This window comes from Tupaia chinensis, unplaced genomic scaffold (genome assembly GCF_000334495.1).
Source record: "Tupaia chinensis unplaced genomic scaffold, TupChi_1.0 Scaffold150006_1, whole genome shotgun sequence".
Classification (NCBI taxonomy): Eukaryota; Metazoa; Chordata; class Mammalia; order Scandentia; family Tupaiidae; genus Tupaia; species Tupaia belangeri.
The window spans coordinates 4,281,258-4,292,904 of record NW_006209847.1 but is presented as its reverse complement, the minus strand read 5'-3'; the positions used below and the strand labels follow the sequence as shown (position 1 = coordinate 4,292,904).

The 11,647-nt window shown below is 46.7% G+C and overlaps 1 protein-coding gene across 1 annotated transcript in view; it reads right to left on the bottom strand.

Moving 5' to 3' along the window:
- Positions 1-3,474: 3,474 nt before the first annotated feature.
- The window catches only part of R3HDM2 (R3H domain containing 2), a 161,752-nt gene continuing 153,579 nt past the window's right edge, over positions 3,475-11,647 (bottom strand). The window contains 5 exon segments of the mRNA XM_027769622.1: positions 3,475-4,312; positions 4,314-4,483; positions 6,573-6,657; positions 7,003-7,100; positions 9,244-9,391. Coding sequence (XP_027625423.1) covers positions 4,139-4,312; positions 4,314-4,483; positions 6,573-6,657; positions 7,003-7,100; positions 9,244-9,391 — 675 coding nt within the window. The 3' untranslated portion in view covers positions 3,475-4,138.

Genomic DNA, 11,647 nt, shown 5'->3' with positions numbered 1-11,647 from the left:
CGTTTGGGATTGCATAACTAAGTCCAGAGTCTGGGTAGGGAAGAAGGAGCCCTGGGGCCTTGATGGTGGTGCTGGAGAGGACTGGTCCTCTTCTTTGGGGGCTAAGCCCCCCCAATCCCCTCTGTACTCACACCAGCTACCCAGACGGTATTTGTAGGCCTTCTAGCCTCTCGCTTTGGTGTCAGAGCTGAAATGACAGGGCTGGAGGGAAGTGGACAGCTGAGCAACACAGCTGACACTGGGAAATTGGACCCGGGGAGGCCTGGGGCAGGGCTGGATCTAACTCCTCCCATCTCCCCAGAGCTGCTGTTCCCTGAGTCTTCATCTATGGTGAGAGGTCAGCACTGGCCAAACTCAGGGAGGAAAAACTTCTGTTTGCACTGCATACTCATTCGAGGGGATTTTCGGTGACTGAATGTCAAGTCAACATGACTTATCAACAGATACCCCCATCTTTCCCCGAGGTCCAAACACTCCTGTCTACCATCCTTGGATCCATTTTAGGAACTAATCTTCTCAGCTGCCATCTTCTCATTGCAATGTTTGTAGACCCTCAAGCACTGCTCTAGCTTCAACTTTTTTTTTTTTTTGAGAGGTTTTTGCTATGGGGCGTATGCGCTCGCCAGACAGAGACAGAAAGCGAGAAATCACCCCCCAGAGAGGATGGCCACACCGCAATCCCTTCTCCTCCACTCTCCTCTTGGGATCTTGGGCATGCATGCACATGCGCCTGGCGTGAGTTTAAGCCACCAGGTCCGGGACGCGAACCGCAGTCGACTATGTGGGAGTACAGCGACATAGCCATTACTCTAACTGCTGGCCCCTCTAGCCTCAACTCTTTAGGCTGGGAAAGCTAGACCTGTGAGGAAATAACTCAGACTCTTGGGACTACAATAGACTTTTTTCTTCTTTTTTGAAATCACCCCTCTGGGGTGGGGGTGTGTGGCCATGCACAATCCCTTCTGCTCCATTCTCCTCGGGATTTTGGGCACACATGCCTGGTGAATTTCAAGCTGCCAGGTCCAAGACTTGAACTGCAGTTGTCCATGTGGGAGTCCAGTGCCTTAACCACTACATCGCCTGCTGGCCCACTAGACTACTTTTTAAAAAAGAATTAATTTTATTTATTCATTCACTTATTATTATTTTTTGACTAGAGAAAGACAGACACACACAGAGAGAAGTGAGAAATCAAGCCACCAGGTCTGGGACTCGAACTGTTCTCGGCCATGTGGGAGTGTCCAGCGCCTCAACCACCATGCCACCTGCTGGCCCCTAGACTACTTTCTTAACTGTGGTAATTGGAGGGGTGCTACCTGGTTAGAGGTAAAGAATATGCGGTACTACTATACCCTCCAGCAGCCCCCAGGGACATCTCTCCCCCATTCATCTAAAATCTTCTCAGGGTGAAGGAAAGTATACTAGCTACTAGACAGACAGGCTGGGACCTCCATCTGAGGGGCTCTGGGGACTGAGGGTCTTACGGTCAAGTAGAGGTGGCCCAGATAATATTGAACAGAAGGCTATAGCTATCAAATCAGGTTTTTTTTTTTTTTTTTAATCATCAGTATTATCTTCCCCAGAAAAACTTAATTTTCACCAGGGATGACACTATATCACATCTTTTTTTTTTTTTTTTAAAGATTTTTGTCACAGGTGCGGGTGCTCACAAGACACAGGGAAAGTAAGAAATCCCCTCCCCCCTTGTTCTCCATTCTCCTTTCAGGATTTTGGGCACACACATATGCCCAGTGTGATTTTTCAAGCTACCAGGTCTGGACTTGAACTGTGGTAGGCCATGTGGGGAATCCAGCACCCTAACCACAATGCCACCTGCTGATCCCTCTATTTATTTATTTATTTTCTTGGAGAGGTTTTTGCTAAAGGGCGTGTGCATGTGCGTTAACCAGAAAGAGAGACAGAAAGCAGGGAGATGGCCATGCTGCAATCCCTTCTCCTCCATTCTCCTCTTGGGATCTTGGGCATGCACGTACATGTGCCCAGTGCGAGTTTAAGCCATTGGCTCTGGGACTCGAACCACGGTTGACTACATGGGAGTCCAGCAACATAGCCATTATGGTAACTGCTGGTCCCAATCCCTCCGACTTTCAAGACAGTGTCTTGCTGTATTGTCCAGGCCAGTCTTGAGCTCTAATCCTCCTAGATCACAGGTTCACACCATTGTACCAGGCCTTCAGGTTGGAATGCAAATTGAATCTAGGCCTCCCATGTGGTCCCAGCCTGCAGAGAAGTGTCTTAGCAATGTGAGACACTGCATGAGAACTACAAACTTAGAAAGGCAGAAGGCCCAAGCCACCCATTTTAGAAATCATTATGATTCCATCGCCCACCTCTGATATGCTAGCACATGAACTGATGGACCAAAGATACAGCTGGCTTTCTTATCTCAAGGATGTAGCCTTTTCCCACTCTGTGGGTTGTGATGCAGCTGAAACAGGAGCTACTCCCACCTCAGAGGAGAGCAATTTAGAAGTGGTAATGTCTGCTGCTTTATCCTTTGTATCTGCAAGAAATAAGGAACTATGTTGGAGGCTGGGTCAGACAAGTTCCCGGGAGCATGGTGAGATATAGCTACCCAGACCCAGGAGAGTTCCAGGGCAGTGTGCTGTCATCTTCCCCCACTGCTCTTTTCTTTAAGGGGCAGGTGAGATGAAACAGAGGTGCTGGATGGTTCTGAGTCTATAAACTCTTTAACGGCCCTGCTCCGACAGGCTACAGAATAACAGGGATAAGCCTGAGAAGCCTCGGACAGAGGAATGCTCCATCTTGCAGGTAGGATGACTTCTCCATCTTGCAGGTAGGATGACTTCTGCTCTTCACCTTTCTTCCACTGTGTAGCACAGACACTGCTGAGCACGCCTAGATAATATAGAATCTTGGCACTGCAGGTGGAGTTAATGTAGCTTTTATTATAAAAAGAAATACCCTCTCTGTCCCTGCCAGTTAGAACCGAATGCTCTGGCTTTAGGATTAAAGAAAGGCCCTTCCATCCCTGAAGAGTTTTCAGGAGATTAAATGGACAGGTATGAGGCCCGCATCTCAACCCAGTTCTGGACCTCACTCACTTCTCCCCAGCTCAGCCATGAGGGTCTTAAATGAGTGTCACAGAATTAACAGACTGGAAGGAAACTCAGAGGCCACTCGGTCCAAACCGCTTATTTTACTAAATGACATAGAGATCCAGAGTTGATAAGTGATGTGTTCAGTGAACCACAGTTAGGGGCAGAGTTGGAAGAGCCCCAAACCAAGATTCCATTAAAGACCCAGCCATCTATCAGAACCATGTACAGGGAGGAGGATGAGACGGCGAGAACAGTGTTAGGCAGTATGTGTATATGGGCTAGGGAGAGCCACCCAACCCACCACACCCCTCCAAGAGCTGTAGGGACGCATCCACCAGGGCCTCCAAACCTTACCCACACCAGGGCGGCAACAGAGAAACAGCAACTGATGTCCAGTGACAGTTTTTTTTTTTTTTTTTTTTATATTTAAAAACAAAACCAACCTCCCCCCAAGTAGCCCCCCAAACAAACAAAAAATCAGATTAAATAAAATTTACAGTGAATATACCCAGCAAACATCTGTATGTGCAATTAAATACTGTGTCTGTTACTGCGGCACAAACCTCAAACAAACAATATACAAGTGTTCTGGGGGTGGGGGAGTCCCAAGTTTTAACTCTGTGGGGTTTGGGGAGACCAAATGGGGGAAGTGAGAGAATGAGGAAATCAATTTTTTTTTCTTAATTCTGTCCATATAAATATATTCATAAAGACCAAAAACGGAAAGGGAGCTTGGGATGGTAAGGAAATAGAATAGGGGAGTGTGGGATGCTCCCAATTCTACCTGACCAAAAAATATGAAAGAAATTAATTTCATGGTGAGAGAGGAGATAAAAAAATGACAGAAGAGGTTGGGAAGGAGACGGAAGTAGAGGGGGCCGGCCAGGGAAAAGGAGGGGCCCCGTGGCAGGGGAGTGAGGAGCCCAGTGCCAGTGCGTCTATTCCCATCTCCATTCCTAATACCTTAGGCTCTTTTAGCATGTCTCCTTACTTCCTGCCATGTCCACGCTCTGCGAGGACCCTCCACACCCCCACCCTGCCTGCCCCTACTCTGCTCACTGGGAGCTGGCTCGCTCCAGGATCCTCAGGTCATAGTTCTTTTTGGCCACTCGAAGTTTGAAGCGACTCACGGAGTTGTTGAGGCGAAGGGAGGCATTCTGGGCAGCCAGAGGGCTGGGGAACACAGCCACGATGGTGTACAAGGCAGCGAGGTCCGAGTGGCGGCCGGCCGTTCTCGGCAGTCCCCCCGTTGTCCCCCCCACCCCCGCCAGGCAGCCCCTGAGCATCCTTGAGCCACTGGATCTTGGCGCCGGACATGGCAAGCTGAGTGAAGAGTTTGTCCGCCTCTGTACGGGTGATGCCCTCAGGGAGATCTGTCACCTCCAGCACCCGCCCCAGGACTGAAAGGGGAGGAGAGAGGACATGGTTGTGAGCGGTAGGGCAGGAAGGACTGGAGAGTGGCCTGGGAGTATCCAGCAGATTAGCACTGTAATACAGTGTCCTCAAAAGCCCAGCCTTTGACACTTAGCTCTTTCCTCCCCTCTTCAAATCAACCCAGTTCCCGGCCATGCAGGCTCTAATCAGGGCAACTAAGAGGTTAAAAACAAAACAAAACAACGAACCTTTCTCTTTTCTTATTCCAGAGATCTAGGCAAGAGGGGAACCAGAATCCCAGGCTTATGATTTGGGGCTTATACCTGAGTTCTCTTGCAGGGTGCCACTGCTGTGGGGAAAATGTGGCTTTTGCTGATGTTTTTAAACAAAACCAAAGGATCAATATGAAGTGAGCGCCATGGTTCCCTACTCACGGAGAGGCTAGCCCAAACAGGTTCTTCCTTCTTAGGATCTTAGGAAGTCAGTTTCCTTTCCTTTCCTTGTTCAGTAAACCACTCCAAATGGGGAAAATTCTGAGAGATCTTACAAGTTAGTATGGAAGGGCTACAGGAGGAAAGTTACTCCATCTTCTTTACCAATCTTCTTTTTTTTTTTTTAATTTGCTATAGGGTGTGTGTGTGCTCACTGGAGAGAGATGGGGAGTGGGGAGTGAGTGAGCGAGCAAGAGTCTCTCTCACACTACAACCCCCTTTCCTCCACTCTCAGGATTCTGGGCATGCAAGCACACTTGCCCAGCATGATCTTCAAGTCACTGGGTCCGGGACTTGAACCACAGAGTCAGCCATGTAGATCCCCCCTGCTGGCCTGTTAGTCTCAGTTTTTACCATGATCTTTTTCAGGACCCAGGATGGCCTGGAAAGGAAGACTGAGCTACTTCACTTCTCCACTTTCTGCATGCTCTTTGGCGGCCGTGCTCGGCAGTCCCACCGTTGTCCCCCCCACCCCCGCCAGGCAGCCCCTGAGCATCCTTGAGCCACTGGATCTTGGCGCCGGACATGGCAAGCTGAGTGAAGAGTTTGTCCGCCTCTGTACGGGTGATGCCCTCAGGGAGATCTGTCACCTCCAGCACCCGCCCCAGGACTGAAAGGGGAGGAGAGAGGACATGGTTGTGAGCGGTAGGGCAGGAAGGACTGGAGAGTGGCCTGGGAGTATCCAGCAGATTAGCACTGTAATACAGTGTCCTCAAAAGCCCAGCCTTTGACACTTAGCTCTTTCCTCCCCTCTTCAAATCAACCCAGTTCCCGGCCATGCAGGCTCTAATCAGGGCAACTAAGAGGTTAAAAACAAAACAAAACAACGAACCTTTCTCTTTTCTTATTCCAGAGATCTAGGCAAGAGGGGAACCAGAATCCCAGGCTTATGATTTGGGGCTTATACCTGAGTTCTCTTGCAGGGTGCCACTGCTGTGGGGAAAATGTGGCTTTTGCTGATGTTTTTAAACAAAACCAAAGGATCAATATGAAGTGAGCGCCATGGTTCCCTACTCACGGAGAGGCTAGCCCAAACAGGTTCTTCCTTCTTAGGATCTTAGGAAGTCAGTTTCCTTTCCTTTCCTTGTTCAGTAAACCACTCCAAATGGGGAAAATTCTGAGAGATCTTACAAGTTAGTATGGAAGGGCTACAGGAGGAAAGTTACTCCACTTCTTTACCAATCTTCTTTTTTTTTTTTTTAATTTGCTATAGGGTGTGTGTGTGCTCACTGGAGAGAGATGGGGAGTGGGGAGTGAGTGAGCGAGCAAGAGTCTCTCTCACACTACAACCCCCTTTCCTCCACTCTCAGGATTCTGGGCATGCAAGCACACTTGCCCAGCATGATCTTCAAGTCACTGGGTCCGGGACTTGAACCACAGAGTCAGCCATGTAGATCCCCCCTGCTGGCCTGTTAGTCTCAGTTTTTACCATGATCTTTTTCAGGACCCAGGATGGCCTGGAAAGGAAGACTGAGCTACTTCACTTCTCCACTTTCTGCATGCTCTTGAGCATGAAAGGTCCCATTTTCCTCTCCCCATACTACGCTGGCTTTTCCCTGGGCTGGCAATGGAGGGCTGGAGGGGTAGGCACCTTTTTTTAAGGATTCAGGTTACCATCACTCACCAACATCTGCTGTCCCTAGGTCAGTAGAGGCAGATTTGAGTGCTTGTCTCTTGCTCCGGTTTCCATGCTTCAATCCACTCTGCCCCTTCAATATTCAAAAGATAACTCTCATTCCAGGTAAACAATACTGACTGCTTTATATCCCTCTTGTATCTACCTAGAGGCTGAGGATTAGCATCCAACCCTGAGGACTCCACCCCTCTAGGCAGTTGGCCAGGTAGTGACCAATGAGCAACAAACAGCCCTTCTTTCTTGGCACTGGGGTCAGGTAGGAGGAAGGAGCACAGGAGTGGAGTAAGGCTCCTTCAGCTCTGTCTACTTTGCACTGTCCTCTTTGTCTACCTAGCTGGCTGAAGTAGGTGGCTCAGAAAAAAGGAGCCCGATAAGAAAGGGGGTCTACTGGCTCTTAGGCTAACGGTGAATACCTTACCTGGTGCACCGTGTAAGTCGATTGGCTGTGAAGCAAGGGAGGGCAGATGGACAGATTGTACTGTAATGGCTGGCCCAAGAGGGAATAGCGTCCATCACCTAGGAAGTAAGGGCAGATGGTCTGCTGGAAGCTTGAGCTTCACAGTGTGACTTCCCTAAGGCCACAGGGGACTCTGAACATGGATAGCATGTTGGGTACCCTATTCTTACCTTTTCTAAGATGGGAATGCCCATGTAAGTGATTTGAGAGTTGTGTGTCTTCCTAAACCCTAGGGGGCTCACAGTTGTATCTCATAGACAAAATGGGGTTATCAGTCCTTCAAGCCCTGAAGAAGGGTTATGTCTATTACAGATAAAACAAGACATCTATGGAAATGACCAGGGAAGAAACTTACAGACCCTTATGAATGTCTCTTACCATTTACACAGATTCTCCCCACCTCCAAAATCAGGGTTTGAGTTCCTGACTCATGTAAGAGGCAATACAACACAGTGGGCGAGAGCAGAGATGTGGAGTCAGACTGCCTCATTTGGGATCCTGGCTCTGGCCCTAGCAATGTGATGTTGGGTATGTTCTTCGCTCATTCATGTTGTTGGGGAGGTTAAGTGCGTGTAAGATAGGTAAAACACTTACAGTATTGCCTGGTACATATTAAGCACTATAAATGTAACCTATTATGGATGAATAGTCCATTTCAGAGCACTTTATTAAAGTTTTAAAATCTGGGACCAGCAGATATATAATGGTTACATCATTGGACTTCCACATAGTTGACCACGGTTTGAGTCCTGGAAACTCATGCCAGGCACTTGTGTGTGTGTGTGTGTGTGTGTGTGTCCCAAATCCCGAGAGAATAGAGGAGAAGGGATTTTGGTATGGCCATCCCCTTGGGGGATAATTTCTTGCTTTCTGTCTCTCTCTGTCTGTCTGGTGAGTGCACGTGCCCTATAGCAAAAATCTCTCTTTAAAAAAAAAATTTTTTTTAAACCATATTCTTGGGCCCACAGGTGGCATAGTGCTTAAGGCACTGGACTACCACATGTTGAGTTCTGGACCCAAGAGCTTGAAACTCACACTGGATGCGTATGTGCCCAAGATCTCAGGAGTAGAATGGAGGAGAAGGGATTGCATTGTGGCCATCCCCCCGGTGATCACTTGCTTTCTGTCTCTCTCTGGTGAGCACATGTACCCTATAGCAAAAATCTCTCTTAAAAAAAATTAAAACAAACAAACAAACAAACAACAACAAAACCCCCCAAAGATCTCACACACACACAAAAAAACAAAAACCCATTTTCTCATCTTTCTATACTGTGTGCGATAGCCAAAGTGAAAGAGTATTCCTATCTTATGTGTGATTAACCCCATTTTATAGATTAGGAAACTGAGATCTAGTTCTAAGTTTAAGTCAGTTACTTAACATCACAAAGCTAGTTAGTAATAAAACTAAAACAAGTTTTTTGTTTTATAAGATTTTTGCTATAGGGTGCATGTGCCAGAGAGACAGAAAGTGAGAAATCACCTCCCAGAGGTGATGGCCAGGCCACAGTCCCTTCTCTTCCATTGTCCTTTAGGATTTTGGACACACACACACACACACACACACACACACACACACACCTGGTGTGAGTTTCAAGCCACCAAGTCAGATTCGAACTATGGTTGACCATGTGGAAGTCCAGCACTTTAACCACTATGTCACCCACTGGCCTCTGGAGCAAATTTTCTAAAAATTAATTTTAATTTGATCAGAGAGGGATGGAGTGAAAGAGAGAGAAAGTGAGAAAGCAAGCTGCCAGGTCCGGGACTCGAATCGCAGTTGGCCATGTGGGAGTCCAGTACCCTTAACCGCCATGACATGCCAGATCCCTGGAACAAATTTTTTTTTAACCCAAATACTGTGTTTCTTCTTCTAAAACCATATTATTTCTGACACAGCTCCACATTCCCCGCTCTGAGTCATTACTAATGTTAGATTAAACTCTGGTTCATTTGAAAAGTTCAGTGAACAACTTTCCCCAGCTTTTCTTACCCTATGGAAAGAAGAGCTGGAGACAGCTACGGACAACACTAGACAGAGGTCTAGTTGTCCTTGGACTACACAAGGATGTTAACGTTCTCTCTCAGAATTAGACCAGTTATACTGGTTCTCTGTCAGGTGCTATCCCCTTAGTCTCCCCACTTGAAAATGGGATGTGAAGAGTAACTTCCACAGCAGCCAGCCCTAATTTAACCCCCTACCCTGTGCTGGACCCCCAGGCCGGGGGAACTGGGTGAGGACAGGCAGAGGACTGAGCCCTGTGCAGACGTTGCTGAGGCTGGTGACAGGAGAGGGTGCTGGAGACTGGGTAGGAGATGTGACGGGGCTGCTGTTCATTTGTGTGTTGGCCTGTGGAAGAGAGGAACACATGTCACATAAACATCAAATGTTACCCACAGGATTTTATTATTTTTTTGGCCAGGAGCATGTGTTTACCAGAGACACAGAGAGACAAAGAGAGGAAGTGGATCATTATTGTTCCCTAGGGAATGGTAGTGACGCAATCCCTTCTCCATTTCTGCCTCTTGCTGGGACTATGGGCACACATATACATACCCAGTGTGTTTCTCAAGGTGACAGGTCTGAGACTCAAACTGTGGGGTTGGCCATGGGAGATCTGGCTCCCTTAACTGACAGGTCATGGAGTTGGCCACCCTCTAGATATTTAAGACTTGTCTTAAAATTTGTTTCTTGAGGCCAGAAACTGCTGGCCCCGGTTATTATTTCAATATCCATTTTTCACACACTTCTTTAAAAATAATTACCTATTTATTTGAGAGAGATTGACATAGGGCACATGTGCTTGCTGGAGAGACAGAGACAGACAGCGAGAAATCATTGCCCAGGGGGGATGGCTATATTGCAATCCCTTCTCCTTCATTCTTTTGGGATTTTGGACATGCACATGCACGCGCTTGGCATGAGTTTTAAACCTCCAGGTCCGGTACTCAAACCATGGTTGATGGTCGACTATGTGGGAGTCCAGTGATGTAATCATTACGCCATCTGTTGGTCCTCGTATTATTATTTTTTAACTTGACCAGAGAGAGAAAGGGAAAGTGAGAAAGTAAGCCCCTGGTCCAGTATCCAAACCACAATTGGCTATGTGGGATTCTAGCACCTTAAACATCATGCCACTTGTCAGCCCCTGCATACTTTTTACAAAATAATTATTTATTTAATTTTATTTGTTATTATTATTTACTTTTTAATTTGACCAGAGAAAGGGAAAGTGAGGAAACAAGCTGCCAGGTATGGGACTCAAACCATGGTCAACCATGTGGGAATCCAGCATCTATACCACCATGCCACCTGCCGCCCCCTCAAACAATATTTTAAATATTCTCAGTATTTTCAAGTATAGGTCAATCTGCCACCTTAGAAGAGGATGCTCCCCAATTTCTTACCATATACTAAATCAACTCAAAATTAATCAAAGACCCAAACTGTGCAACTATTGAAAAAAACAGGGGAAATGCTTGAAACAGGGGAATTGGTCAGAACAAAGAGGTTTTGGAGAAGACCTCAAAAACATACACAACAAATGCAAAAACGAACAACTGGGACTGTATCAGCCTTCTTTACAGGGCCAACCCTGTAGTGCAGAGTTTAAGTGCTGTGTATAGGGAGCCAGATTCCATACGGCTGACTGTGGTTTGAATCCTGACCCTTATGGCTAGAAAAACATGCCAGAAACACATGTGTGCATGTTCCCCAAATCCTGAAAGAATAAAAGAATGAAGAAAAAAGGGTTGTGGCAAGACCACATCCCACAAGGATTCTCTCTCCCTTTTCCTTGTTTGGATGGATATTAATTATTTATTTATCTATCTATTTTATTTATTTTTAAATAATTATTTTATTGAACTTTATTTATTTCAATTTGACAAGAGAGGGATGGAGCAAGAGAGAGAGAGAAAGGGGAAAAGCAAGAAAGTAATCCACCAGGTCAGGGACTCAAACAACGGTTGTCCATGTGGGACTCTAATGCCATTAACCACTATGCCACCTGCTGGCCCCTATTTATTTATTTTTAAGAGAGATTTTTGCTATCAGGTACATGCACCTGCTGGAAAGACAAGAGACAGACGGAGAGACAGAAAGTGAGAAATCATCCTCCAGCTCCTCTATTCTCTTCTTGGAATTTTGGGCATGCACACACATGAGCCTGGTGTCATTTTAAACCCTTCGGGTCTAGAACTCGAACAGCTGCCGACTATGTGGGAGTCCAGCAATGTAACCATTATGCCATCTGCTTGTCCCTCTTTTGAACTTAAAAAGAATTATTTATTTGATTTTATTTTTTAAAAAAATTTGACCAGAGACAAAGAGAGAGAGAGAAAAGGAAAGTGAGAAAGGAAGCCACCAGGTCCAGGACTCAAACTGGTTCATCATGTGGGAGCCTTGTGCCTTAACTACCACACCACCTGCCAGCCCTATCTCCTTTTATCTGGTGACTGTATGTATTTGAATACATTGCTTTCCATATCATTCTAGCTATCCAGTTAGAATGGCTATTATCTGAATGATAATAAACGCTGGTGAGGGGGCCAGCAGGTGGTTAAGGTGTTGGACTCCTACATGGGTGACCATAGTTCAAGTCCC